At 44.4% G+C, this 25,663-nt stretch overlaps 1 protein-coding gene across 1 annotated transcript in view; it reads left to right on the top strand.

Moving 5' to 3' along the window:
• The first annotated feature begins 1,349 nt into the window (after nucleotides 1-1,349).
• Nucleotides 1,350-25,663, top strand: part of NARS2 (asparaginyl-tRNA synthetase 2, mitochondrial) — a 62,545-nt gene continuing 38,231 nt past the window's right edge. Inside the window, exons 1-8 of the mRNA XM_048495346.1 lie at nucleotides 1,350-1,422; nucleotides 4,291-4,466; nucleotides 7,186-7,295; nucleotides 11,308-11,428; nucleotides 11,819-11,959; nucleotides 14,565-14,624; nucleotides 22,190-22,219; nucleotides 24,912-25,012. Of these exons, the coding sequence (XP_048351303.1) occupies nucleotides 4,323-4,466; nucleotides 7,186-7,295; nucleotides 11,308-11,428; nucleotides 11,819-11,959; nucleotides 14,565-14,624; nucleotides 22,190-22,219; nucleotides 24,912-25,012 (707 nt within the window). The 5' untranslated portion in view covers nucleotides 1,350-1,422; nucleotides 4,291-4,322. The remainder of the gene's footprint in view (nucleotides 1,423-4,290; nucleotides 4,467-7,185; nucleotides 7,296-11,307; nucleotides 11,429-11,818; nucleotides 11,960-14,564; nucleotides 14,625-22,189; nucleotides 22,220-24,911; nucleotides 25,013-25,663) is intronic.

Here is a 25,663-nt window from a genome sequence, read left to right as displayed (position 1 = left end):
GGCCGAGCTGTGACCACCCTCTGCAATAAAATCCTTTTGCTTGAAGAATATCAGCTTCCTGCGCCTCATTAAATTGCTGAGCTGAAATCACTTATTGTTACCTGGCAAATCGCAGTAACACTTCCGCATGGGCCAATCAACCTGGGCTGGGGATGGGGAAAAAACATTTCGGGTGGGGGAGGACTTCGCATGGCTCCAGCCCCTAAAATGAGGCTGCCCTGAGATAACTCAGGAGGAGGAGGAGGAGGAGGAGAGCTCCAGGTACCACATGGAAGTTGGCAACCTTAGCACCTCAAGCAGGTGTTTGCATGGGTGGCATATGAATTTTCCAATACATAAATATTATCCCTCCAATTTTGGTATTGAAGCCATGTTTTGGAGTCAAGCCCTGATGAGTCCTGTTTTTATTAAACCCGGAGGAACAAGAAGAAGAAGAAGAAGAGATTGGATTTATATCCCCCCTTTCTCTCCTGCAGGAGACTCAAAGGGGCTTACAATCTCCTTGCCCTTCCCCCCTACAACAAACACCCTGTGAGGTGGGTGGGGCTGAGAGAGCTCCGAGAAGCTGTGACTAGCCCAAGGTCACCCAGCTGGCGTGTGTGGGAGTGCACAGGCTAATCTGAATTCCCCAGAGAAGCCTCCACAGCTCAGGCAGCAGAGCTGGGAATCAAACCCGGTTCCTCCAGATTAGATACATGAGCTCTTAACCTCCTACGCCACTGAATTAAAAAACTGTTAAAAAATATAAATCAACTTTCTTGAATATAAACCAGTTTCAAAAAAGAAAGACAAGAAAATGTGAATTATTATATAAATCTACACTTACCCAAACTGGGTAAGTCTGTCTCAAGAGGTACACTTATACAATTGCCTAATACATTATTTTGTATTATGTTGATTATACAGTATATAAAATTAATAAAGGAAAATTCAGGAAAAGAAAAGACGTGAGAAAGAGAAAGAAAAGTTAGAGAAAAATTAAAATATTTATGAGAAACCTATCTAAGTACAATTTTAAAAACCTAAACTTATTAATATATTTTCTTTTACTCCTTCTAAGAGGTAACAGATCTCTAACAATACTACATAATGAAACTAATCAAGGTAATTACAATATTACTCTTAATACATCTTAATAATAGTCAATCTGATTATCAAGTCTAACATCCTCTGATTCTCCTGTCTCTTAATAGCATAAGCTCACCATTAAACTGCCTTTGAACTACTGCCTTTGAACTACATGTCCCAGGACGCATTGCGCCAGGGAGGGCTGGCCTTTTCCCAGGGAGGCCTTTTCCGATTGGCTACGCTTTCTATCTTGAAATCTCCATTGGCTGAGAGGAGAATCACGTGCTGCGCGAAGGAAAGCGGAAGGCTGCAGCGTGTTGTGGCTGCTTAAAGGAGAGATTTGCCTCTTTCTGGGTAAGGTTGGGGTTTTCAAAAAGAAGCCGGGCTGGGAAACGTGGGGTTGAGCAAAAGGGGATGTCTGTGTAATGCACAGGAATAAGGGGGTGGGAGAAGCTTTGGGGCTCTGGCAAGAATGATTGCATGTGTTGTTTTATTTTCCCATTTGCATAAAAGATCTAGAATGGAGGAGGCATCCAAAATAGGATACGAAAACAAACAAGCAAGCAAAAAATGCATGCAGTGAATATAAAATGCTCCATTTAAAGATTTTAATTCAGGGGGAGTCTTGCTTTTCCTTACTTAATTATCACTGCTGCACAAATAGTCAAATATATTAAATATAATCATAAGGCATATTTATGGGGGGGGGGGGAGTCCAGCCGTTTAAAAAAAAATCGACAAAATATGCAACAATTATCATAGGCCCCCTCCGCACACGCAGAATAATGCGTTTTCAAACCACTTTCACAACTGTTTGCAAGTGGATTTTGCTCTTCCGCACAGCTTCAAAGAGCACCGAAAGCAGTTTGAAAGTGCATTATTCTGCATGTGCGGAAGGAGCCTCAGTAAAACATCCTTTTTGAACCATTTCGGCACAATCTGTAACATATCATCTCCATGTCTCGTCGGAGTCCTGTTTTGTCCTTCTATTTGCAAGATTGGTTAATTTGGTCATGTTCTCTCATTTTTTCTTCCCAGTTTAGCAAGAATAATTGTAGACTGTTGAGCATTCCCCCCCCCCCCCCCCGGCATACATGAACATCACTGGGTTGCTGATTGAAGTCCCTTTCTCAAGCTGACTGACAACCGTAGTTTGTCCACAGGGATGTACACAGGGAGGCAGCTTTTCAAATATGTCTCTCTCAACCCCACCTACCTCACAGGGTGTTTGTTGTGAGACCCCTTTGAGTCTCTTTACAGGAGAGAAAAAGGGGATCTGAATCCAACTCTCCTCCTCCTCCTCTTCTTCATCATCATCATAAAGGACTTGATTAAAAAAAAAATTTACCCACAAAAAATTACAAGAAATGAAGAAGGATTAAAAGAATAAAAAATACTTAAACATAGACAAACAACAATTATACAATTAAAAACAAGTATAATTATATCAGAATTAAGTGGATCTGCGTTTATAATCTTGCAACTTGTATACTGAATAGGAACATCCTTAGTCGTTAATCATTTAAGCAACCTAATTAATTTTTTGCTACATTCTCATTGATTATATTTAGAAAAGAAATTAATAGACAGATACATATAATTTTGTGTACGTGAAATATTGCAATAATTCAAGAGGTCCTTGTGGAGAAAGGCGCTTATATGTTCTGCTTTTCGCTGCCACCAAAAATAAATTAAAGCCCACAAAAACTGATTTTTTTAAACGGTCACCACCCGGGACTGGGGAACACAGACACACAGACAAAAATAATAATGACTGGAAAGGTTTTAAAAGGTGAACAAAACTGAAAACTTTATTTTTGGCTTCACAAAGGCTTCTCGGGTAAACTGGAGAGGAAATAAGCGTATTGGTTGCAGAGAGTTCGCTTAAGCTTAACGGTTTCAAAGTAAGATTGTTTCTTAAAGCTTAGCGGTTACAAAGAAATATTGTTTTCACGCTTAATGGTTGCAGGCACTGTACTTCACTTAAGTTACACAATGGACATTCACAGGTGTCCCTTCACTTAAGGTTTTGTTTCCCAAAAAGATGTTTCACCAAAGATGTTACTGTGGAGGTTTGACCCTCCCTCATAAACATAAAAATACTCAGTCCGCTGTTCCTCCTCCCAAAAATAAAACACTCAGCCTATGCCCAGTGGGATTCAGGCACAACAGCCTCCCTCTCCCACACTCCCAAAATCTGGCTTCTCTGCCACAGGAGCTGGGCCTCCCAAGACTGATGTTCACTGTGAGGACCGACTTTTGGACTGGTAGAGGTTTCCCTCACACACACAAAATAAAACACCTGAGGGCGGACACACGCCTCCAAACTCAGGGTATTTAGTTGTTCTGAATAGCCTCCTCAGCTATTCCTAACACAGCAGTGAGAGATCTCTCCGATTCTCCTCACTCTGTCTCTAAAAAGTACCCGAAGGCACATAAGCTCACACAGAGCCCAACAGTCCAAAGACTCAAAAGCAAGAACCAAAGTTCCAGAACCCCTCAGTATTAGCACTGACAGTATTTATAGCCTTTGCATTTTTTCCTCTGGCCAATCAGGGCTGGCCAGGGCTTAACTCTTAAAGGGGCGGGTCCACCCTGTAACATGAATGCAGGCTGAATGCATTCGTCACAGTCCTCACTTTAATCAGGTTATTAAAATATGTATACTTAATTTAAAATTATCTATTTACCCATCTTCTTGTAGATAGATAATTTTAAATTAAGTATATTAATATACCTAAACTATAACACAGGGGTCTTCAAACTATGGCCTTCCAGATGTTCACGGACTACAATTCCCATCAGCCTCTGCCAGCATGGCCAAGTGGTAGGGTTCATGGGAATTGTAGTCTATGAACATCTGGAGGGCCATTGTTTGAAGACCCCTGCTATAACATCATAAGCTCATGAAGGACTTTAAAAGTCATAACCGGTACCTTGAATTGAACTTGGAAACAAAATGTCAGCCAATGTGGCTGTTTCGAAATGGGCCACATATATTCCCGGGGATTAGCCCCTGACAATAATTCGACTGCCACATCCTGCACCAATTGTAGTCAGTGAATTGTATATATGGATGAAGGCAGCCCCTAAGATATTGTGGTCCAAAATGTATTTATTACATAGTGTATATTTCATTTGTAATATGGGATAGTATTTCAGCATTTGTGTAAAAATTGACTTTGTTCCGTCTGGGCTTTAGCATATTTTTTTCATCGGCAGGGCATGCCGTTGCAACGAGGCCTTCACTGAAAATGATAGGGGCACGCTGCGTGTGCCTGTCTCTTCGACGTTGTTCCTCCTCTCCGCGCCCTAAACATGCTGCACCTGCCAAGCTGTTCCAAGTTCAGGAACTGTTGGAAGTCCAGAACCCAACCGATAATGACGTTAAAGTCCACGTGAGTGGAACAAGCAGGAAAAACTGGTACTGGGGAAGATTTGCGTTCTTCATATAGAATATTGCATCTGTGCTTTTGTTTTTCAAATAAATGCAACTGTTGTTTATCCCTAAAGCAGCAGTGGCGTAGTGGTTAAGAGCAGGTGCGCTCTAATCTGGAGGAACCGGGTTTGATTCCCCGCTCTGCCGCCTGAGCTGTGGAGGCTTATCTGGGGAATTCAGATTAGCCTGTACATTCCAACACACGCCGGCTGGGTGACCTTGGGCTAGTCACAGTTCTTCTGAGCTCTCTGAGCCCCACCCACCTCACAGGGTGTTTGTTGTGAGGGGGGAAGAGAAAGGAGTTTGTCAGCCCCTTTGAGTCTCCTACAGGAGAGAAAGGGGGGATATAAATCCAACTCTTCTTTTTCTTCTAACCTGGATAGCTCAGACTAGCCTGATCCCATCAACTTTTGGAAGCTACGCATAGTCAGCCCTGGTTAATATTTGGATGAGAGACCATTGGGGAAGTCTACTGTTGCTATGGGGAACAGGCAGTAGTAAACCACCTCTGTTTGTCTTTTACCCTGACCTGGATGTCCTAGCCAGTGGTGGCAAACCTATGGCACTCCAGATGTTCGTGAGCATGCTGGCAGGGGCTGATGGGAATTGTAGTCCATGAACATCTAGAGTGCCATAGGTTCGCCGCCACTGTCCTAGGCTGACCCGATCTCATCACATCTCTGAAGCCAAGCAGTACCGAGATGGGAGACCACCAGAAAAGCCCTGTGTTACTATGCAGAGACAGGCAATAACAAACCACCTTTGAATGTCTCTTTGTCAAGTAAACCCTACAGGATCCCCATAAATCAGTAGCGACTTAATGACAGGAGTAATGGATTCAAGGTGCAGGAAAAGAGATTCCACCTAAACATCAGGAAAAACTTCCTGACTGCCAGGGCTGTTGGACAGTGGAATAATGCACTACCTCGGAGGGTGGTGGAGTCTCCTTCTTTGAGGAAGAAGAAGAAGAGTTTTGGATTTATATCCCCCCTTTCTCTCCTGCAGGAGACTCAAAGGGGCTGACAATCTCCTTGCCCTTCCCCCCTCACAACAAACACCCTGTGAGGTAGGTGGGGCTGAGAGAGCTCCGAGAAGCTGTGACTAGCCCAAGATCACCCAGCTGGCGTGTGTGGGAGTGTACAGGCTAATCTGAATTCCCCAGATAAGCCTCCACAGCTCAGGCGGCATTGTGGGGAATCAAACCTGGTTCCTTCAGATTAGATACACGAGCTCTTAACCTCCTATGCCACTGCTGCTCCTTTGGAGGTTTTTAAACAGAGGCTGGATGGCCATCTGTCAATAGTGCTTTGATTATGTGTTCCTGCATTGGACTTGATAGCCCTTGGGGTCTCTTCCAACTCTAGGGGACATAAGAACCCATGGATCTTATGTTTTTATAGCTATAGTTGGTGGAGCCTGTGCTATTTATTTGTAATTCACTTGTTTTTGTTTGCTCCACCTGGTTTTTTTTGGGGGGGGGGTTGTTTTGGCTATATTTTGTGGGGAAATTCTTGTGCTGTACACCGCCTAGAGCCCTCGGGATAGGGCGGTATATAAATCTGAATAATCAATAAATAAAATAGGATTCTATGACATTTTATGCACACACTGTTGTTTCTATATTTATTCATATTTATATCCTGCCCATCCCTGATAATAGCCATGCTTGGTCAGCTTACAAAACAGCTAAAATATTATATAAATACAGTTCTTAAAATTAGGGAATCAAAATCTGAAATTACATTTACAGATGGCGATGAATAACATCCCATTCAGCCTCGATTTTCTCATGGGGGAACAAGATATAAGCATAGGGAAGGAGGCACACAATTGGAATGTAACAAAGGCGCTGGATGATGGTGAAGTCAGTGGCCAACGGATATGAATAGTCAAGTGGTTGAGGTGGTCAGGATCAGAGGTGGGATCCAGTAGGTTCTCACCAGTTCCCGAGAGTGGGTTACTAATTATTTGTGTGTGCCGAGAGGGGGTTACTAACTGGGTCTGCTTTTCCGTTAGAAATTCCATGAGGTCCAAAAATCATCAAGTCCTGTTGTTTCCTATGTGGCTGGTTAGCGAAGGTAGAAAACGGGATAATTCTCCCTGCTGGGCTGTTTTAAAAACATGTTTTAGAAACATGGTCAAGTTCCTTGATTAAGGAAAGTATCCTTCTTTTGATTTCTACAAACAAAACTAAGTATTTGAAAGTATTAAGTATTTGACCGGCAGTCAATTAGAGGAGAAGTAGTTGTTTCTGTTGGCAGTAGACGATAGGACTTGCTAAAATGAGTTTAAATTATGGACAGAAAGATACCAGCTGGAAATTAGGAACTTTATTTTTACAGTAAGAGTTTTTTACAGTAACAGAGAAATTATTAATGCCCCGCCCCCGGAATGCCCGGCCACGGCCCCGTCGTGCCCCGCCCAGCCCCATTGGCACTACCCCACTGTTTGAATCCCACCATCATGGGAACCTGTTACTAAAATTTTTGGATCCCACCACTGGTCAGGATGCCAGTGAGATGATACAAGAACGATGGATGGATGGCCTCAACCAAAAGCCCGTAAAGTGACTTCCCATAACTGACCAGTAAGGTCTAAGTATGACTGACCTGTAAGGTCTAAGTTCACCTCCCTATATTCCCCTCTCACTCTTCTGCTTTCTCTCTTCCCATTTCTAGGGTTGGGTGCGGTCCGTCCGGTCCCAGAAAGAAATCTTATTTCTGCACGTCAACGACGGCTCCTCTCTGGAAAGCCTCCAAGTAGTTACTGACTCTGGATTGGAACCCAGGTTGGCTGAACTGAATGAATGAGTGTGGTGTGGACCAATGTAGGCCGGTCTTGACCCTGAATCAGTCTCGTTGCGATCTCCTTCGGTAGTCAGCGGCGACAAGCAGAAATGGCCTCTCTGATTTTGGCTGGATTTTGTCGCAAGGATGGAGAGACAGAGAGCTGCTCTGTTCAGTTTTGTCCTGGTTTGGTTTTGTATTGTTTGAACTGTATGGCGATCCTTGCTAATTTGCTACAAGTGTGTAGTTTGAGGCCAGCCTAGAATTCCCTAGGACTGTGACTTTCCACTCCTGGGCAGAGTGAATATTTGTAGCCGCTTTGCCCAGAATGTAACACACGAGGCCCTGAATTCTGGTCCTTGCCAGCACCATGTTGAAATTAGTTCTCTACTTAGTGGGAACGGTTGTGATTTTTAGAGAAGCAAAAAGTTAGAATAAGACTAGGGCAACCGTTACTCTGGGCGATTCCGCACATGAGTAAAATAGGTTCGACCCAGTTCCCTGAGAAGGGTACTAACCTAGGTCGAAGCTATTGTTGTTCCCCACTGCAACCAGCTTGATCCCAGCTCGGAGGGCGGAATCATCCTGTGCCTCTTCGCCGCTCCCTTCCGATTGGCTACTGTTCTACGGCCATGTTCCGTCTATCCCCACACACGTTCTAAAAAAAACTGCCACAGGAATGGAGGGACGGCGGTATGCGTTTTTTGATTGGCCAGCTGCACGCGATGCCCGTCCCACGCATTTCGTTATTGGCCGCATGGGGGACCCCTGGTACCGCAGATTCTGTTCTTTACTGGAATTGAGCTGAGTTCGAAAGCGCGGTTCCCTGAAAGTAGTGGTAGTCTCTAAACCGGAGTCGGAAATTTGATCGTTACACGGGCTTAAGCTGGTACAAAACCATCGCCGATCCCAGTGCTGAAGTGGATAACTTGTGGCCTAACGCTATTTCGAACTTAGGTCGATAACGCAAGTGCGGAATCGACCTCTGTGAGGTATTTCCTGGCACCCACCAAGTTTTTTTAGAAAGTGGGTTGGGTCAGGTTGGGCTTTTGGCCATGAAGGCTTCTGATTGACCACTGGAGATTTGATCGACTGTTCAGATTTTTAATGACATTGCTTTGGCAGCAGCTGTCTCCGCATCACAAGAATCTTAACTGTGTGAACGAAAGATCGCTGCTGCAGTCGTTTTACAGCTGGCTTCACTTCCTGTGGCAGCCATTTTGTGGCTTCGTTTATCATATCGTCTCAATTCCAGAGGTACCCACAGGCTCAAAAACGTTAGAATAGAATACTTTATTTACAGTCAATGACCAAATATGACCAAAAAAACATTAGGGACCCCTCCACTAGGGCTTGTTTTGTAAGCCTTTGATTTATTTGTGCCCGTCTGTTGCTGAGGTATCCCTCTGCAGCATCATACTTGGCAATAGCAGCTTTTTGGCTCATTGAAAGACACGACTCTTGCGTGAGTTCCTTGCACTCAAGCAGTGCGCTGCACAGTGGAGGATCACCCCGCGATCCAATAAAAGGGAAGGTTAGGATCTGATCCTAGCATTGAACACAACCTGAGCTTCTGGATTTATATAAAAAGCCACCGTTAGTTAACATTTTCAGTGAGCTAATGCAGCTGCCATAGATCAAGTGAGATAGTTGAGTTCTCTTGCTCAGAATGGGCTATGCCAACCAATAGTTGCATCTTCACAGTCTCTGACTGAGAAAGATTTTTCCTGGCTCCTCTCACTCAGAATGGGCTATGTTGGCTGGTAGTTGGATCTCCTCAATCTTTAGCAGCGAAAGATCTTTTCCGGTCTTTTCTGGTCAAAATGGACTATACTGGCCAATGACTGGATCTTCGCAGTCTCTTGCAGAGAAGGATCTTTCCTGGTTTCTCTTGCTTAGAATGGACTATGCAAGTTGGCAGTTGGATCTCCATAGTCTGGCAGTGAAAGATCTTTCCTGGTTTTTCTCACTCAGAATGGGCTATGTTGGCTGGTAGTTGGATCTCCTCATTCTTTGGCAGCAAAAGATCTTTTCCGGTCAAAATGGACTATACTGGCCAATGACTGGATCTTCGCAGTCTCTTGCAGAGAAGGATCTTTCCTGGTTTTTCTCACTCAGAATGGACTATGTGAGTTGGTAGTTGGGTCTCTGTAGTCTGGCAGTGAAAGATCGTTCCTGGTTTCTCTCACTCGGAATGGGCTATGCTGGCTGGTAGTTGGATTTTCATAGTATCTGGTAGCAGAAGATCTTTCCTAGCACCTATTCCTGAGATCTTTAAAGACCTTCTGGGTGCAAAGCAACCATTCTAACACCGAATAACAGCCCTTCCCCATAACAGTGGTATTGTTTTACATCTGGCATTTCTATGGTGCCAGCACCATCTGTTTGGCTTTGGCGATTAGAATTGCAAATGCTCCCTTCAGTGTGCAGCATGCAACTCAAGAGCTCAACAGGACCATGGTCTATTCTCCTCCTGCTCTGTGAGATCTCTCGAGTGTTACTTTAGTCTCTTAACTAGACTAAACTCTGTACAGATCTTGTATCTCTGGTGCTCAAAGAACAGCTTCATTAAATGTACATAATTATGTTCCGGATAAAAAAATTTCCCTCTGCAATTATGCTAAAATTCTTAATTACAGTCTTTCATGCTACAGTTTGCAGGCTCTGCAGCTGCATTTGGGGAAACTGAAAAACGTCAGAGGCAAATGACATGTAGAAGAAGAGTTTGGATTTATATCCCCCCTTTCTCTCCTGTAAGGAGACTCAAAGGGCCTTACAATCTCCTTTCCCTTCCCCCCTCACAACAAACACCCTGTGAGGTGAGTGGGGCTAAGAGAGCTCTGAAAAACTGTGACTGGCCCAAGGTCACCCAGCTGGCATGTGTCGGAGCGCACAAGCTAATCTGGTTCACCAGAAAAGCCTCCATAGCTCAAGTGGCGGAGCAGGGAGTCAAACCCGGTTCTCCAGATTAGAGCGCACCTGCTCTTTACCACTACACCACGCTGGCTCTAATGTAGTGGAGTGTCAGACTGGTCGTGACTCATATTTGCGTGTTCCCTAGTTTCTCATCACTGCGCAGTGGCGTAGGAGGTTAAGAGCTCATGTATCTAATCTGGAGGAACCGGGTTTGATTCCCAGCTCTGCCGCCTGAGCTGTGGAGGCTTATCTGGGGAATTCAGATTAGCCTGTACACTCCCACATATGCCAGCTGGGTGACCTTGGGCTAGTCCCAGCTTCTCGGAGCTCTCTCAGCCCCACCTACCTCACAGGGTGTTTGTTGTGAGGGGGGAAGGGCAAGGAGATTGTAAGCCTCTTTGAGTCTCCTGCAGGAGAGAAAGGCGGGATATAAATCCAAACTCTTCTTCTTCTTCTTCTCTTTACCACTACACCCCTCTGGCTCTAATTTAGTGGAGTGTCAAACTGGTCCTGACTCATATTTGCGTGTTCCCTAGTTTCTCATCACTATTTAATTTTTGCACCGTTATCACTGCAAGGGCAGACTCAAGAGACTTTCACACTGCCTGTGAAAATCATTTTACCTGCTGCGTTGCCAAACGGAAGCCGTCCTGGGCAGAAGCCCCCCCCCCTTTCTAAAAACATTTGGCCATCTCCAGGAAAGGCATCGGTGGATTCCATGATGCCCCCGTGAACTGTGCTGAAGATCTCTAAACTAGGGGGCCTTGGGTTCAAACTCCTGCCAGCCAAAACTTTAGCGGGTAGTCTAAAGCAAGGATCTGGTTTTTAACATAAACCGCCTCGCAGGGTTCTCAGGAGAGTTAAACGGTGTTAATCTCTTGGGCAAGGGTAGGAGGATCCGAGGCTCATTCCGCGCATGCAGAATAATGCACTTTCAAACTGCTTTCAGTGCTCTTTGAAGCTGTGCTTAATGGCAGAATCCACTTGCAAACAGTTGTGAAAGTGGTTTGAAAACACATTATTTTGCGTGTGCGGAAGGGGCCCAAGTGTGGTGATTTCTCCCCCTCCCCCCTTCCTTTCTTGTTTGTATCAACACAGGGAGCTATCGTTTGGAAGTTCTGTAGAAGTACAAGGGAAGCTGGTCAGAAGCCCTCACAAAAAGCAAAACGTGGAACTGGCAGCGGAAAGCATTCGTGTTGTGGGACCTTGCGATGTGCTGGTAAGTGCCAATTTTTGCTGCGCCGGTGCAGCCCGGATGGAATTTAATACCACTGAGTAGGTTCTGTTTGGGCCATGGTTTACTCCTTACAAAAATGAGCCCCACACTTGGGTTCATGTACACTCTCTCCCTCTTTCTGTACACGTGGCTTGGATGTTGAAGACTTTCTGGGACGTCTTCCCCCGAACCGTGGTTAGCTATGATCTCCAAGTTTGTTAAAATTAAAATCCAGTGGGAGGGTTGGGGGCCTGCAACTTTGACTATATCCCTATTCAACTTTGGGGACATAGAGTAGTTCTTTGGAGTTGCTGAACACTGTTGGGATACTTGATGTAAATCTAACTCTGTGATTCCCTTCCTGCCCCCAATATCCCCTCTGTCGGTGCTTAGACATTCCCGCTGAAGTACAAAACACGTCAGCCGCTGGATTACCTCCGGCAATTCCCTCACGTCCGATGCAGAAGCAATTCTTTGAGCGCGCTCCTGAGGATTCGTAGCGAAGCGACGGCTGCAATCCACTCCTTTTTCAAGGTACCCGACACTAGGGGCTGTTCGACAGTGAAATACTTTGCTTTGGAGTGTGGTGGAGTCTCCTTCTTTGGAGGTTTTAAAACAGAGACCGAATGCCATTGCCTGCCTCTTCGTACTGATCCTCTACTTCCTTGGTGGTCTCCAATCCAAGGACTAACCCCATGGTGGCGAACCTTTGGCACTCCAGATGTTATGGACTACAATTCCCATCAGCCCCTGCCAGCATGGCCAATTGCATGGCAACCAGAATTTTGATGGGAATTGTAGTCCATAACATCTTTAGTGCCAAAGGTCTACGCCCTATAGGAACCAATCGGCCTTGCTTATCTTCTGAGAGATCTGGTGTGATCAAAGCTAGACTGACTGGACCATCCAGATCCAGCGCAATCAATATTATGAGTAGATTTATTTCATTTTTTTTTTCGTTTCTGGAAATGCATTATCACGTTGGACTGTAGCAAACTGAAAACACAACCCCTGCTATGCTTATGGCAAAACCAAAGCAACCTGAAGTCACGGATTTTATGAATCGGGCCTTTTAGGTTGTGGGTTTTCGCAACAGTAGCAAACATTTCTGGATGGGGAAAGCTTTTTCGGTTTTAAAAAAAAGGCATATTATTATTCCACTCTAGCCACTAGATGGGGACTCATTGGCATTCCGTAAAACTTCACAATGGCCGGGGCGTTGGGATCGCGTAATTGAGATTTAAACTTAGAGAAGAAAAGACACGTGCTTGTTCTGATGGGTTTTGTTTGCGTTCCCTACAGCCAAACAGAAGCCAGAACTGGTTTGGAATTCACACAGTTTCCAGTCTTGTGTTTGCGGAGCATTGACGGCATCCCCAAAGTTCAGCCATCACTCGTTAAAAAAACGAATCTTCTTACTAGAAACGATGGCCCTGAACAGAAACGGCAAAGAGATGGTTATTGTATGTGGAACAGGATGGCAGACAACACATTTCTCTGCACAGAAGATGAGATGCGGAGGTTTTAAGTTACGGCAGCGTTTTATAAACACCATTTATGGTATTCTGCATTAGGTATTTTTGTAAGGAATATATCAGAAGAGGGACATGCTACGGAACTTCTCCCCTAAAGCATTATAGATTAGCCGTTTGCTGCATATTTTGCTTTTTGTCCTGTATTTAATATGTAAAACTGACTGGATCTCCAGGGCAACAACAACAACAACAGGGAGGAGGAGGATAGTCCTCCTTTCTCCTCCTGTAGCAGAAATCAAAGGGGCTTACAATCTCCCTTGCCCTTCCCCTCACAACAAACACCCTGTGAAAGTGGAGTGGGGCTGAGAGAGCTCCTCGAGCTGTTGTGAGATTAGCCTGTCACCCAGCTGGTGTGTGTGTGCGAGAGTGTACAGGCTAATCCGAATTCACCGTTTAGATAAGCCTCCGGCTCAAAAGGCAGAGCTGGAGTCAGAGCCGGTTCTTAAGATCAGAGTGCACCCTGCTTTCGTCAGCCCCTCTCCGCTAAAAGTAGCTATAGGAAAGGAAGCGGCACACACCATGTACAATGGATCCAGAAGAGAGAGACACACACACACACACACAAAATATGAGACACATACACACACACATATACACACAATGTGAATGGCCAAAGGGCCAATAATTGTATCCCAGAATTGGTCCTGAGGCAGTATGACTTAAGCTGGCAGAAGTCAGAGGCAAAAAATTGATTGCTTTTCTGGAGTTCCAACAATAACACAGAGCTCACCTTCCACAGCGGCCATTTTCTTCAAGGGAACTGATGATCTCTCTGCTCCTTGGAGATCTGTTGTAATCCCAGGATATCTCCAGCCACCACCTGGTCGCCCTAGACCACAGTCATCACACTGTTGGAATTCCAAAGGTGTGCGCCAGATCAAAAAGGTTGGGGACACCTGTTTTACCTGCATACTTCCCTCTGGCTGTCTTTAAGAGTTGTGGCTTGGTTTTGTTGGTCAGTCGTGCTTCCTTTCGAAAACATACATGCCGTCCCTCCAGAGACCTGCTTTGTGTGACTTTCAAAGCAACAACAATACAATAAAGTCTGGAAAAACATCATAAGTAGCAATACAAGTAGCAAAACATGCAGCAGTGGCATAGTGGCTAAGAGCAATGGCTAAGAGCAGGTGCACTCTGATCTGGGGGAACCAGGTTTGATTCTCCGCTCTGCCGCCTGAGCTGTGGAGGCTTATCTGGGGAATCCAGATTAGCCTGTACACTCCCACACACGCCAGCTGGGTGACCTTGGGCTAGTCACAGCTTCTCGGGAGACTTCCTCTCAGTCCCAGACCTACCTCACTTAGGGTGTTTGTTGTGAGGGGAAGGAGCAAGGAAGGTGTAAGCGCCCTTGAGTCTCACTGCAGTGGAGAGAAAGGGGTGCAAATCCAAACTGCCTCTTCTTCTTCTCCAGCATTAAAAACCCTGCCTTGTGGAAAAGTGGGGCATAAATATATTTTAAATAAACAAACAAACCGGGGCATCTAACCAGCACAAAACAACATTATACAGCCTAAAATTATATTCACAAGACAGAACTCATGGTGGAAGGCAGTGTACCATCAGAACATTTTAACTTTCCATCTTTCTTTCTCCTTTTTAAAAAGGATAATGGATACCTGCATGTTCATACGCCAATAATTACCTCAAATGACTGTGAAGGGGCGGTGGAGATAACAAACTGAGGTAAGGCATTAGTAACTAAGCAACTTTCCCGCTAGCTTTCTCTGACTTTCTCCCTCCAAAAGCTTTCTTTTCGCCGTCTTTGTGTTCCTTGTTATATCTTATGGAAATAGCGCAAGGAAATTTGGGGCATAGCTCAATAGGGGGGTGGGGAGGAGAAACAGACATCTTTAAGGACATCCAGCTTCTTGTTCATTTCTTTTGATTTTTTTTTTGTCCATTCAAATCCACTAGTAAATCACGGAAAAAGAATGGTGGAGAGGAGCTGCCAAGTGGCGCATGAACCTCATGGCATAACTCAGAGGTTTGTGGATCACAGTTCCCTTCCAGCCCCCTGCCAGCATGGCCAAACCATACTGCCCCCCCCCCTTTCTTGTCTCTTAACATCTGGATCCTCTTTCATTTAAATTGGGATCCTCATTGGGTTCTCCCTCCTTAGGAGGATTTAAAATTAGGACATTTGGGGCCTAGCCTGGACTTAAGTATTCTCCACTGCACTGTTTCCTTTTGGCAGTTTTAGTAATTATATTTATAGTGGGATTTTTATGCTGTACACCGCCCGGAGCCCCTCGGGGATGGGGTGGTATAAAAGTCTGATGGATAGATGGATAGATAGATGGATAGATAGATGGAGGACAGGATGGAGAGAATAAATGGAAGAAAGGTAGATTTGGAAAGGTAGATGATGGATGCTGGATAGATGGATGGATGGATGGATGGATGGATGATGGATGGTGGATGGATGGATGGATGGATGGATGGATGGATGGATAGCCCCTTGGGGATTTAGAAGGTTTTATAACCAATTTAAAATAATAAATAATAAATAAATAGATAGATAGATGGAGGATAGATAGATGGAGGACAGATGGAAGGTAGATGGAAAGGTAGATGGATAGATAGATGGATGAATAGGATAGATAGATAGAATGAATACGTTGGATATGGATGGATGGATGGATGGATAGGATGGATGGATGGATGGATGGATGGTGGTGGGATGGTTGGATAGATTGGATGGATGGATGGATGGATGGATGGATGGATGGATGGATGGATGGATGGATGGATGGATGGATGGATGGATGGATGGATGGATGGATGATGATGGACAGATGGAATTACAATCTAGACTAGATAGATAGATAGATAGATAGATAGATGGAGGATAGATAGATAGATGGAGGATAGATGGAAGATAGATGGAAGATAGACAGAAAGGTAGATGGATGGATAGATGGATAGATAGATAGATAGATAGATAGATAGATAGATAGATAGATAGATAGATAGATAGATAGATAGATAGATAGATAGATAGATAGATAGATAGATAAAAATACCAAACTAGTAGCAATCATTTTTGGTTATTTGCAACTGCTAGGCCTTTCCTAATATTGAACAGCCGGCCATATCAAACATATGCTATTCCCAGTACATTCTTGGTGACTCCACCCACCTTTCTCCATCCAAGAGAGCAAATGTGACTTCACTCTGCTTTCGAACCATTGACCATTGGACAAGATCCCCTAAAATGCAAAATAAGATTCCATCCATCCGAGTTGGCAGAGAAGGGGCCATGCAGAAGGGATCGTGAAGTGGCAGCAATTCCCTTGCCTGCAAAATCCTCCTGGAAAGGGACCTAGACTGTCTCCTGTGCCCCTCTCTCCATTTTTTTCTGAATCCTTTTCCCTTTCCCTGTGTGTGTGTGAGAATGATCATGGTGTTGTAGATGTGTGAAGGACTCCTCAGAAATAGTTAGAGATCATTAGAACTCCTTTTCCTCCAAAAGAGCACTTTGAATCAGACAGTGTGGCTACTTGTAGTGAGGTGAAGAGCAGTGAGTTCTAAATACAGAGGGCAGGGTTTGATTCCCTCACTCATAAGTGAGCAGTGGACTCTTATCTAGTGAAATTGGATTTGCTTCAGGTTGCTCTTCCACATGAAGCCTGCTGCAGGTGACCTTGAGGCTAGATGCGGTTTTATGCATCCTCCTCAGCCCCATCTACCTCACAAGGTGTGTGTTGTGGGGAGAGGAAGGAAAAGAGTTTGTAGACTCCTTACAGGAGGAAAAGCTGGGGTCTAAATCCAAACTCTTCTCTTCTCAAGCATTTTGTTTCATACAGTGGCCAACAAACAGCATGTGGAGGCTGGGGCAGCCTTCACTTTGATATTAGCAGCAGCAACTGTGTTCAAAAGGTTTACTTCTGTCCCGAATATGAAAGATAGTTTCAGAGAGGAGTAGTTTGTTGAAGGGTCTGAAATAGAAGTGAACAAGATTCCTAGTCCTATTTGTATCTTCAAGGGCAACCAGATCTCAACATTTATGCTTTTAGGACTCAAGTTTCTCTTTGCAGGATGGGAACTTCCATTTCTACTTCTGTATCTGAAGTGTAGAGTACGCTGGGCTCTGCAAAAAAGCTTATACCAGTGATGGTGAACCTTTTCGAGACCAGGGGTGCCCAAATTTGCAGCTTAAAACCCCACTTATTTGCTCGCCTGCAAAGTGCCAGCAAGGCAATTTAACCCCTGGATACTGAGGAGTTTTGGTTTAGAAACGACAGTTGGAAACCCTAGTGCCGTGCATTATTTAACAAACTCCTTCAACTGGTCCCGATCACTTGGGCTCGGAGGGTTTGCTCAGAAGCAAGCCCGTTGCCAGAAACTGAGCTTACTCCCGGTGAAGGATTGCGTGGCGGAGTTCTTCGCCATGAAAATGGTGGCAAGTTTTGGCAACTTAACGGGTTACCTACACTGTACCGCCAAAAACTACAGGATGCGGTTTAATGCTATCGGTGAGCCCAGTGGCCCAGGCCAGCCCTAGATAGTGTGTGGGGGCACTCTGTTTGTGCGTGCCCACAGAGAGGGCTCTGAGAGCCACCTCTGGCACCTGTGCCATAGGTTCTCCACCACCCTAGAAATCTTGTTGGTGTTTGAAGTGCTAGTGTCCCCAATCTTTCTCTGAACATGGAGATTCCCTTCAGTCACTGCCTAGTTCATAAACTGTAGCCAGTAGTCCCAAATCAGCAGTGATGCCATCATACACACTGGTATGTGGATAGAACCAACAGATTGAAGTTAGAAGGAGAGGTTACAGGTTACAGTTAATTAGACGTATTATAAGTCGAGATTTTGTAAGAGGGATATATGATGTTTGAGAGTTTGTTGGTATGAATGTGGTGTATTTATGAATGGATAACTGGTTGTTAGATTAATTTTCTACACTATTTTTTTACTGATCTGATCTTTTTAAAAAATTTTATTGTATCATTTGAATATTCCATTTTATATTAATACTTTTCTTCATTCGTTTTCAAACAATACATTTTCCCCTTTTTCTCCTCCCCCCTGTATTTTCTTCATAGTTTTATCAGGCGGCATTAAGTTCATTCTTTGTAATCTCTTCTCCCATATCTCCCTCATTGACTCCAACTTCTTTTTCTATTCAGTCTGCATATATTGTGCACATCTTGCAAATGTGACTCTGTTTATCTTGCCGCAGTTTATTTTTTGTTGTTATTATATCGAAGATGTCCAGTGTCACTTGTTTCCAGATATATTCCAACCATTTCTAGATTGTCCATTTTTTCTTTTCTTTCCAGCCTAAAGCTATTGTTGCATGTGCTGCTTTGATCATTATTTTATGCATATAGCTATATTTTTAATCTACCCTTCTATCCTCCATTACACCCATGAACATTAAATCATTATTTATCCCAAATTTTCTACACTATTAAAGGATTTTTTGCACTTCGTAATATCGAGGTTTGCTAAGCGGGGTGTAATACTTAGATATAGCTCCCCTAGTGTGTATTCTGACCACAGTTCCAGCAGGAAAAAAAACATAAATGTTTAAGTAATGTGCAGATGTATCATTTAAGACTTGGTTTGCCCTGAAGCTCAGCAATTCTTGGGAGCTTAAAAGAAAGAATAACATCGAAAGCGCATAATCAGTGAGTCATTGTTATATCATTTCAAGGGATGAATAAGCTAAGCGTTCCTTGTTCGTCTTTCTAGCTGATGTTAGGCTACAAAGTCGTTTGAAGCCTTTAAAACCCGGCCTGTTGACAGCCCGAAAAGTTGGAGCATTATTTAACAAAGCTGTTTCTGAGTTGAAAATGGAGTTACGTTGCCTCTTTTAGTGGATTCCACGGAGAAAACATGAAGACAATTTTACTGCCTTTGATCAAACACGACATTTAAAACAGAAGCTTGTTAATTGCGTCTTGTTTTCACTGAAAAGTCTTCTAATGTTTTGTTTAATAATATTTTACAGGGTTCATCTTCATTCCATCGTTTTTGGACAAGGAGTAGGGAGGAAGGGGAAAATGGCCCTGTTCGAACATTATAGAAACTGTGGTTTAATTGAACGAACTGTGGTTGCCATGAGCATTTCAACATGGGCCAATAACCGTGGTTCGCTAGACTTGAGTCCAGCTGCACTTTAGAGACCAAAAATATTTGGGGGGGTGTGAACTTTTGAGAGTCAAAACTTCCTTATCGTAATCCAGCGTGGTTTGATTCCCCACTCCTACACCTGAGTGGCAGAAGCCCAGTAAAACCTCACCTAGGAGCACAATACCAGTCTCTGGGCACCGTTGTTTCAGAAGGATATGGGACAAGCTGGAATGGGTAGAGAGGAGGGCAACCAAAATGGTCAAAGGTCTGGAATCCATGCCCTACGAAGAGAAGCTTAGGGAGCTGGGGATGTTTAGTCTGGAGAAGCAAAGGTTAAGGAGATCTGATATTAGATGTTTAAATATTTTAAGGGATACCATGTCAAAGAGGGAGCAAGCTTGTTTTCCGCTTCCTCAGAGACTAGGACACACATTAGAGTTGGCAATGTTAAATGCAGTGCTTTAATAAAAGTGCCTTTTTAGTGTTTCAGATGGCATTTTCTAAAGTTGCGCCCACCATTTTGTGGGCTCTGTGCTGCCATGGGAAACAAAATGGCGGGCACAACTTGAGAAAACAAAAGTGTTGCTATACAACTGTCCGGCATGCTATGCAAAATGGAAGTAATGCGAGCCAAAGCTTAAAAGAAGAAAACTTGTATCAACCAGGCTACAATTAACACTTCAAAAATTGTGTCTCCCATTGGAGTAGCAATTTGCTTATAAGTAACCAAAATAACTTTACAACACAATAACAAGATGGGTGCTGTGTAGTTTCCGGGCTGTATGTCTGTGTTCTGCTTGAGCGCCTCTCCTGGCGTTGCCATGCATGCTGTGGCTGGCATCTTCAGAGGATCTGATGTTGGGAAAGCAAGTGGAGTATATATACCTGTTGCTTTCCCAACATCAGATCCTCTGAAGATGCCAGCCACAGATGCAGGCAAAACGTCAGGAGAGAAAGCTGCTAGAACACGGCCATACAGCCCGGAAACCACACAGCACCCAAGTGATTCTGGCTGTGAAAGCCTTCGACAATACAATAACAAGATGTCCAGAGCATCCAAAAGGCTCTTTCATCAAAGTGCCGCGTTTAACGTTGTTTTGATGAAGCCGGTGCATAACTACGATTCTTTTATCTTCAAGGAGAATCTTGAAGGGGGCAGGGGACAGGAAGATGTGGTGGTTTGATTCACACCTTCCTGTCATGTTTTCGTGAGAAAAGGTATAGTACAGGGGCCTGCAACCTGCGGCTCTCCAGATGTTCATGGACCACAATTCCCATCAGCCCCTTGGCCATGGTGGCAGGGGCTGATGGGAATTGTGGTCCATGAACATCTGGAGAGCCGCAGGTTGCAGACCCCTGGTATAATAGATTCCGTTGGAGTTCTGTGCCCGCAAGTGGTGGTTGGTGGGGGGCACGAGGCAACACATTGGGTGAGTGGGAAGGCAGTATTTGCTCTCCCCCCAACCTCCACCATATAAGGACAATAATATCCTGGGAGGGTTTTTTTTAATTAAGGAATGTCCTGGTTTTCGTAGCTCGCTTTCTCTTACTTTGTCTAGTTTATTTTCTGCCTCTCCTTGGTTTTCTTTCGTTGCAATCTTCATCTCATAAAAGGAGGAGTATAGATCTGGTGTTTTGATCCCCCCCCCTCTTTCGGCTTGACTTCTCTCGCTCTAGGAAGACTAGGGGTTGTGGTAGGATGGAAGGTTTTGTTCTGCAAGCGACTGGCAATTTTTTCCCCCTGTTCAAATCTCTTCTTTGCATCCACAGCAGACGGTATTGTCTCGTTGCTTTGAGGCAAGGCGTTAAAAGACGTCAAAGGATTCTTAAGGTTTCTTTTTCGCTCCCTGCCTGGAACGCTTCTGTGCTGTTCGGAAGAAAGTATTTAGGCCCTTAAATCTCCGGCAGGCTTTAAATGTCGAATGAAACTCCCTCCTGAAACTGGAGCCGTTGAGGATGTTGTTCCTTGTTTTCATGCAACTGCTGCATTTCTTCACTTGCCAAATGGCTCCAAGGCAGGATGAAAAACTTCCTCTCTGACCAAGCTGGCTGCAAAAGTTTGGCTGGTGACTTAAACTGGTGAATGTCAGGACCTGTGTAAGGCATTGACTAGGCCAGGAGTGTCAAACTTGCGGCCCTCCAGATGTTCATGAACTACAATTCCCATCAGTCCCTCCCAACAAGAGCTTTGGCTATACAGGCAAGGGCTGATGGGAATTGTAGTTCATGAACATCTGAAGGGCCGCAAGTTTGACACCTGTGGACTAGACTGTCGTACTAAGAGACCCAAGTTCGAATCTCTACACATCCATTCAGTGTAGTGAGTTGTTACCTAAATTGGTGGGAGACTCTCCCTTATAGAGTGGGGAATTGGCAAGAGCAGACTCTGGGCTTACCGTGTTTCCCCGAAAATAAGACAGTGTCTTATATTAAATTTTTGCTCCCAAAGATGCGCTATGTCTTATTTTCAGGGGATGTCTTATTTTTCTGTGTTCTGCTCGTCGGGCATGCTTCCAAACAAAAACTGTGCTACGTCTTGCTTTTGGGGGATGCCTTATATTTCGCACTTCAGCAAAACCTCTACTACGTCTTATTTTCTGGGGATGTCTTATATTCGGGGAAACAGGGTAGCAAAAGGTTGGGCAAGCTCAGAATCTTGATTGCCTATTCATACGGAAGTCGGCTTTTCCAAGAAACTCGCAGGAGAGCAAATAAAGTTAAACAATTTTTATTAAGGGGCAATAGGGGTACAGGAGCACACAATAATCAAAGCAGCAAAACACACACACAGTCCTAAGATATAAGCAGTTGTGAGCGGATAGATCTGGACAAGCTGGAATAGGTCGAAAGGAAGGCAACCAAAATGGTCAAAGGCCTGGAGTCCATGCCCTACTAAGAGAGGCTTAGGGAGCTGGGGATGTTTAGTCTGGAGAAGCGAAGGTTAAGGGGGGACATGATAGCTATGTTTACATATTTGAAGGGATGCCATGTTGAAAAGGGAGCAAGCTTGTTTTCTGCTGCTCCAGAGACTAGAACCAGGAGTAAGAGGTTCAGGGTGAAGGAAAAGAGATTCCACCTAAACATCACAAAAAACTTCCTGACTGTCAGGGCTGTTTGACTGTGGGATGCACTACCTCGGAGTGTGGTGGAGTCTCCTTCTTTGGAGGTTTTTAAAGTGAAAGTTAAGGGGGGACATGATAGTTATGTTTAAATAGTTTAAGGGATGCCATGTCGAAGAGGGAGCAAGCTTGTTTTCTGCCGTCTCAGAGACCGGGGAAAGCAATAACAAATCATCTTGTACCCAGAGCAGCAGTGGCATAGTGGTTAAGAGCAGGTGCACTCTAATCTGAAGAACCGGATTTGATTCCCCGCTCTGCCACTTGAGCTGCGGAAGCTTATCTGGGGAATTACATTCGCTTGTGTACTCCAACACACGCCAGCTGGGTGACCTTGGGCTAGTCACAGTTCTTCTGAGCTCTCTCAGCCCCACCCACCTCACAAGGAAAGGAGGTTGTAAGCCCCTTTGAATCTCCTTACAGGAGAGAAAGGGGGGGATATAAATCCAAACTCTTCTTCTTAGTAAATGTCACGATGTGACGTCACCGCATCGGTTATTAATGCCTAGTGCCCCCACTGGGGACTACCTTTACCTGATGGTATACAGGGGTGGAAGGACGTCCAAAGCAAATCAGGATCCAAACCAGCCTAACTCTGAATCAAGCTAATTGGCCAAAAAAGCATTTGATGTTTATCAAGTACAGCTGGACCAAACACCAAGCACAATCCATCTACATGGGCCAGAAACAAACACCGTGTAGGAATGTCTGGTTTCTGCAAGTTCTTAGACCATATTTGGGCTATCAGATTCTCCCCGATTCTTCCCTGCTGTGCCAAGATTTAATGGTAGGGTGGATTTGATCTTCCCCCAGTGTTTAGCGATGCTCAGCCTGGCAACCCTCAAAAACGAGATAAGATCCAACTTGCTGTGTTCTTCCTAAAACGATCCGTTCTGCTTACCCCCACAAATACCAAATGTTCGTGCAGTCATGCCTAATTGGACATTTCACATGCATCCTCTGCGGTTATGCTGATTTTTAATGGGGGCCCTCATAAAATGCTGTTGCTTGGATGTTTTTTGTATTTGACCCAAAGCACGAAAAAGGAAAATTAGTTAGAATGTACATAGTCACTGGGCCCAAGTCCAGTCAGGGCCAAGCCTTTCTATCCACACACACATCACACTGTCCCAGATAGCCCTGTACAGGGCAGCATGGTGTAGTGGTTAAGGGCAGGTGGATTCTAATCTGGAGAACCGGGTGTGATTCATCCACTCCTCCACCTGTGTGGCAGAGGCTTATCTGGTGAACCGGATGTGTTTCCGCACTCTTACATTCCTGCTGGGTGACCTTGGGCTAGTCACAGTTCTCTCAGAACTCTCTCAGCCCCACCTACCTCACAAGGTGTCTGTTGTGGGGAGCGGAAGGGAAAGGAGCTTATAAGCCGCCTTGAGTCTCCTAACATTAGAGAAAGGTGGGATATAAATCCAAACTACTCCTCCTCCTCTTCTTCTTCTCCTTCGCCTCCTCTGTGAAGTAATTGAATGTGCAGAGAGAAAGGGTGGCTATGAGCGTACTGACCCCACCCTCTGATGTTGTACAGCCGCCAGCTGAGCATGACATAAGCATAAGCATTTTATTGTCATTGTGCACGCACAACGAAATTTACAGCAGCATTCCTCGATGCACACAATTTCAGACTCATACTCCATCCTCGCTTTCCCCTTCCTCCACCCATCCCTACACAGCCCCAAACACATCAACACGAAGCCGCGGAGTTTAGCATCGCCACAGCTCTAGAGTAGAAGCTGTCTCTAAGCCTCTTTGTCCTAGTTTTGATAGACCTGTATTGTCTGCCCGATGGTAACAGTTCAAAAAGAGGGTGTGCTGGATGAGACGGGTCTCTCAGAATATTTTGGGCTTTCTTTCGGCTTCGGGAATTATAGAGTTCTTCCAAGGAGGGGAGAGGGCAGCCGATAATCCTCTGTGCAGTAGTGATCACCCTTTGGAGCGCCTTCCTATCCGCCACTGTGCAACTGGAGAACCATACACAGATGCAGTAGGTTAAGACACTCTCTATAGCACAGCGGTAAAAGGACACCAGGAGTTTTCCATTCAGTTGTTGTTTCCTTAAAAGTCTCAGACGCTTGTGTGCGGAAGAAGCGTTTCCCTGTATACCCCTCCTCATGCATACCGATTCTCTTTTTTAAAAAAATTATAATATTTATTGAATTTTTCATGTCATACACATACAAGAAAGTACTAATGGCGTTTTTTAAAAAGGCAGTTGAATAGATTACTTAATACTTCCCCCTACTTGGGAATTGTCTTAATATACTAACTCAACACACTTCAATCAAACTTAGACTTCAACCAATCGTTATTTCAAATCTCAAAATTCAAATCAGAGATCAAACGCTAGCCTATTTTTCTATGCTAATTTAACTCATAACGTTGTCTTCAATCCTTTGACAGAGCAGGAAAAAGAAAAGAAGAATGGGTTTGCAAAAATACAGAAAGTACAATCATACTCGATTAATTTAATATACTTGAAATGTGGTCCCAAAGAATTCTTTCAGTAATATCCAGTCTTTTTGTGTATCCTTGAGTTGCAGTTTCCCCGTCAAGAAATCCTCTCTCAGCCCAATCTACCTCACAGGGTTGTTGTGAGGGTGAAATGGAGCAAAGGAGAACCATGTACACCCTTTTGAGCCCCATGGGAAAAGGGAAGGTTAAACACGCAGCAAATAATCTTAGCATTGGAGTCTTGTGTGATCAATAATAGCTGATTGGTCTCTCTCTCCCTGTCTCTTGCAGCCTGCAAATAAAGACGGGGAGCCTGAAGACAACCCCCATTTCTTCAACGTTCCTGCCTTTCTAACAGTCTCTGGTCAACTCCATTTGGAAGTTATGACCGGGTAGGGATTTTTAAGTGTTCTTTCCTCTTCTTCCGACATTTGAGGGAAAAGTACGGTGCTTGTGCGTTCAGCCCTGTAGGAGCCAAGAGGGTGAAATAACAAGGCCAGGCTAGGGGGGTCCTGCAAGGGGGTGGGGGGGGGGTCAGAGGTAGGATGCAGCCTATTCGGTAGAACCAGTTACTAAAATTTTCTCAGTTTGGAGAACCGGTTATTAATGATTAACTCCACTAGGGACAAGGGGATAATCTCTGTCCCTGGGTACAACAAATCTCATCAAGTAGGGGATGCAAAATCACCCCCCAGACCCCCCTGCGGCCCCATGGCACCCCCCCCCCCGTGTGTATGAACTGTATGAAATATACAATATATAATAATTCTATTTTTTTTGTTCATTGGTATAAAGGTTGGGAAAGTATTAGAGGTAAAGATTTTTCATTTTCTTTTTTCCCCTTGAAATTTATATTGGAAAGAGAGGAGTTTAAACTACTCTTTTAGATTAAGGATTTTGGATCTCTCCCTCTGCTAGTTTTCTTTCAAGTGGAATAGATAAAGTAGTTATAGGAATCTGACGGGGAAGTAGAAAGTAGGGAGGGAGGGAAATATGGGAAGGAGGGAGGCAATATAGGATGTTTTAGTTGGGGGGGTTGAGAG

This window comes from Sphaerodactylus townsendi, linkage group LG04 (genome assembly GCF_021028975.2).
Source record: "Sphaerodactylus townsendi isolate TG3544 linkage group LG04, MPM_Stown_v2.3, whole genome shotgun sequence".
In the NCBI taxonomy this organism is placed as follows: domain Eukaryota; kingdom Metazoa; phylum Chordata; class Lepidosauria; order Squamata; family Sphaerodactylidae; genus Sphaerodactylus; species Sphaerodactylus townsendi.
This window is presented reverse-complemented; position numbering and strand designations above follow the sequence as displayed.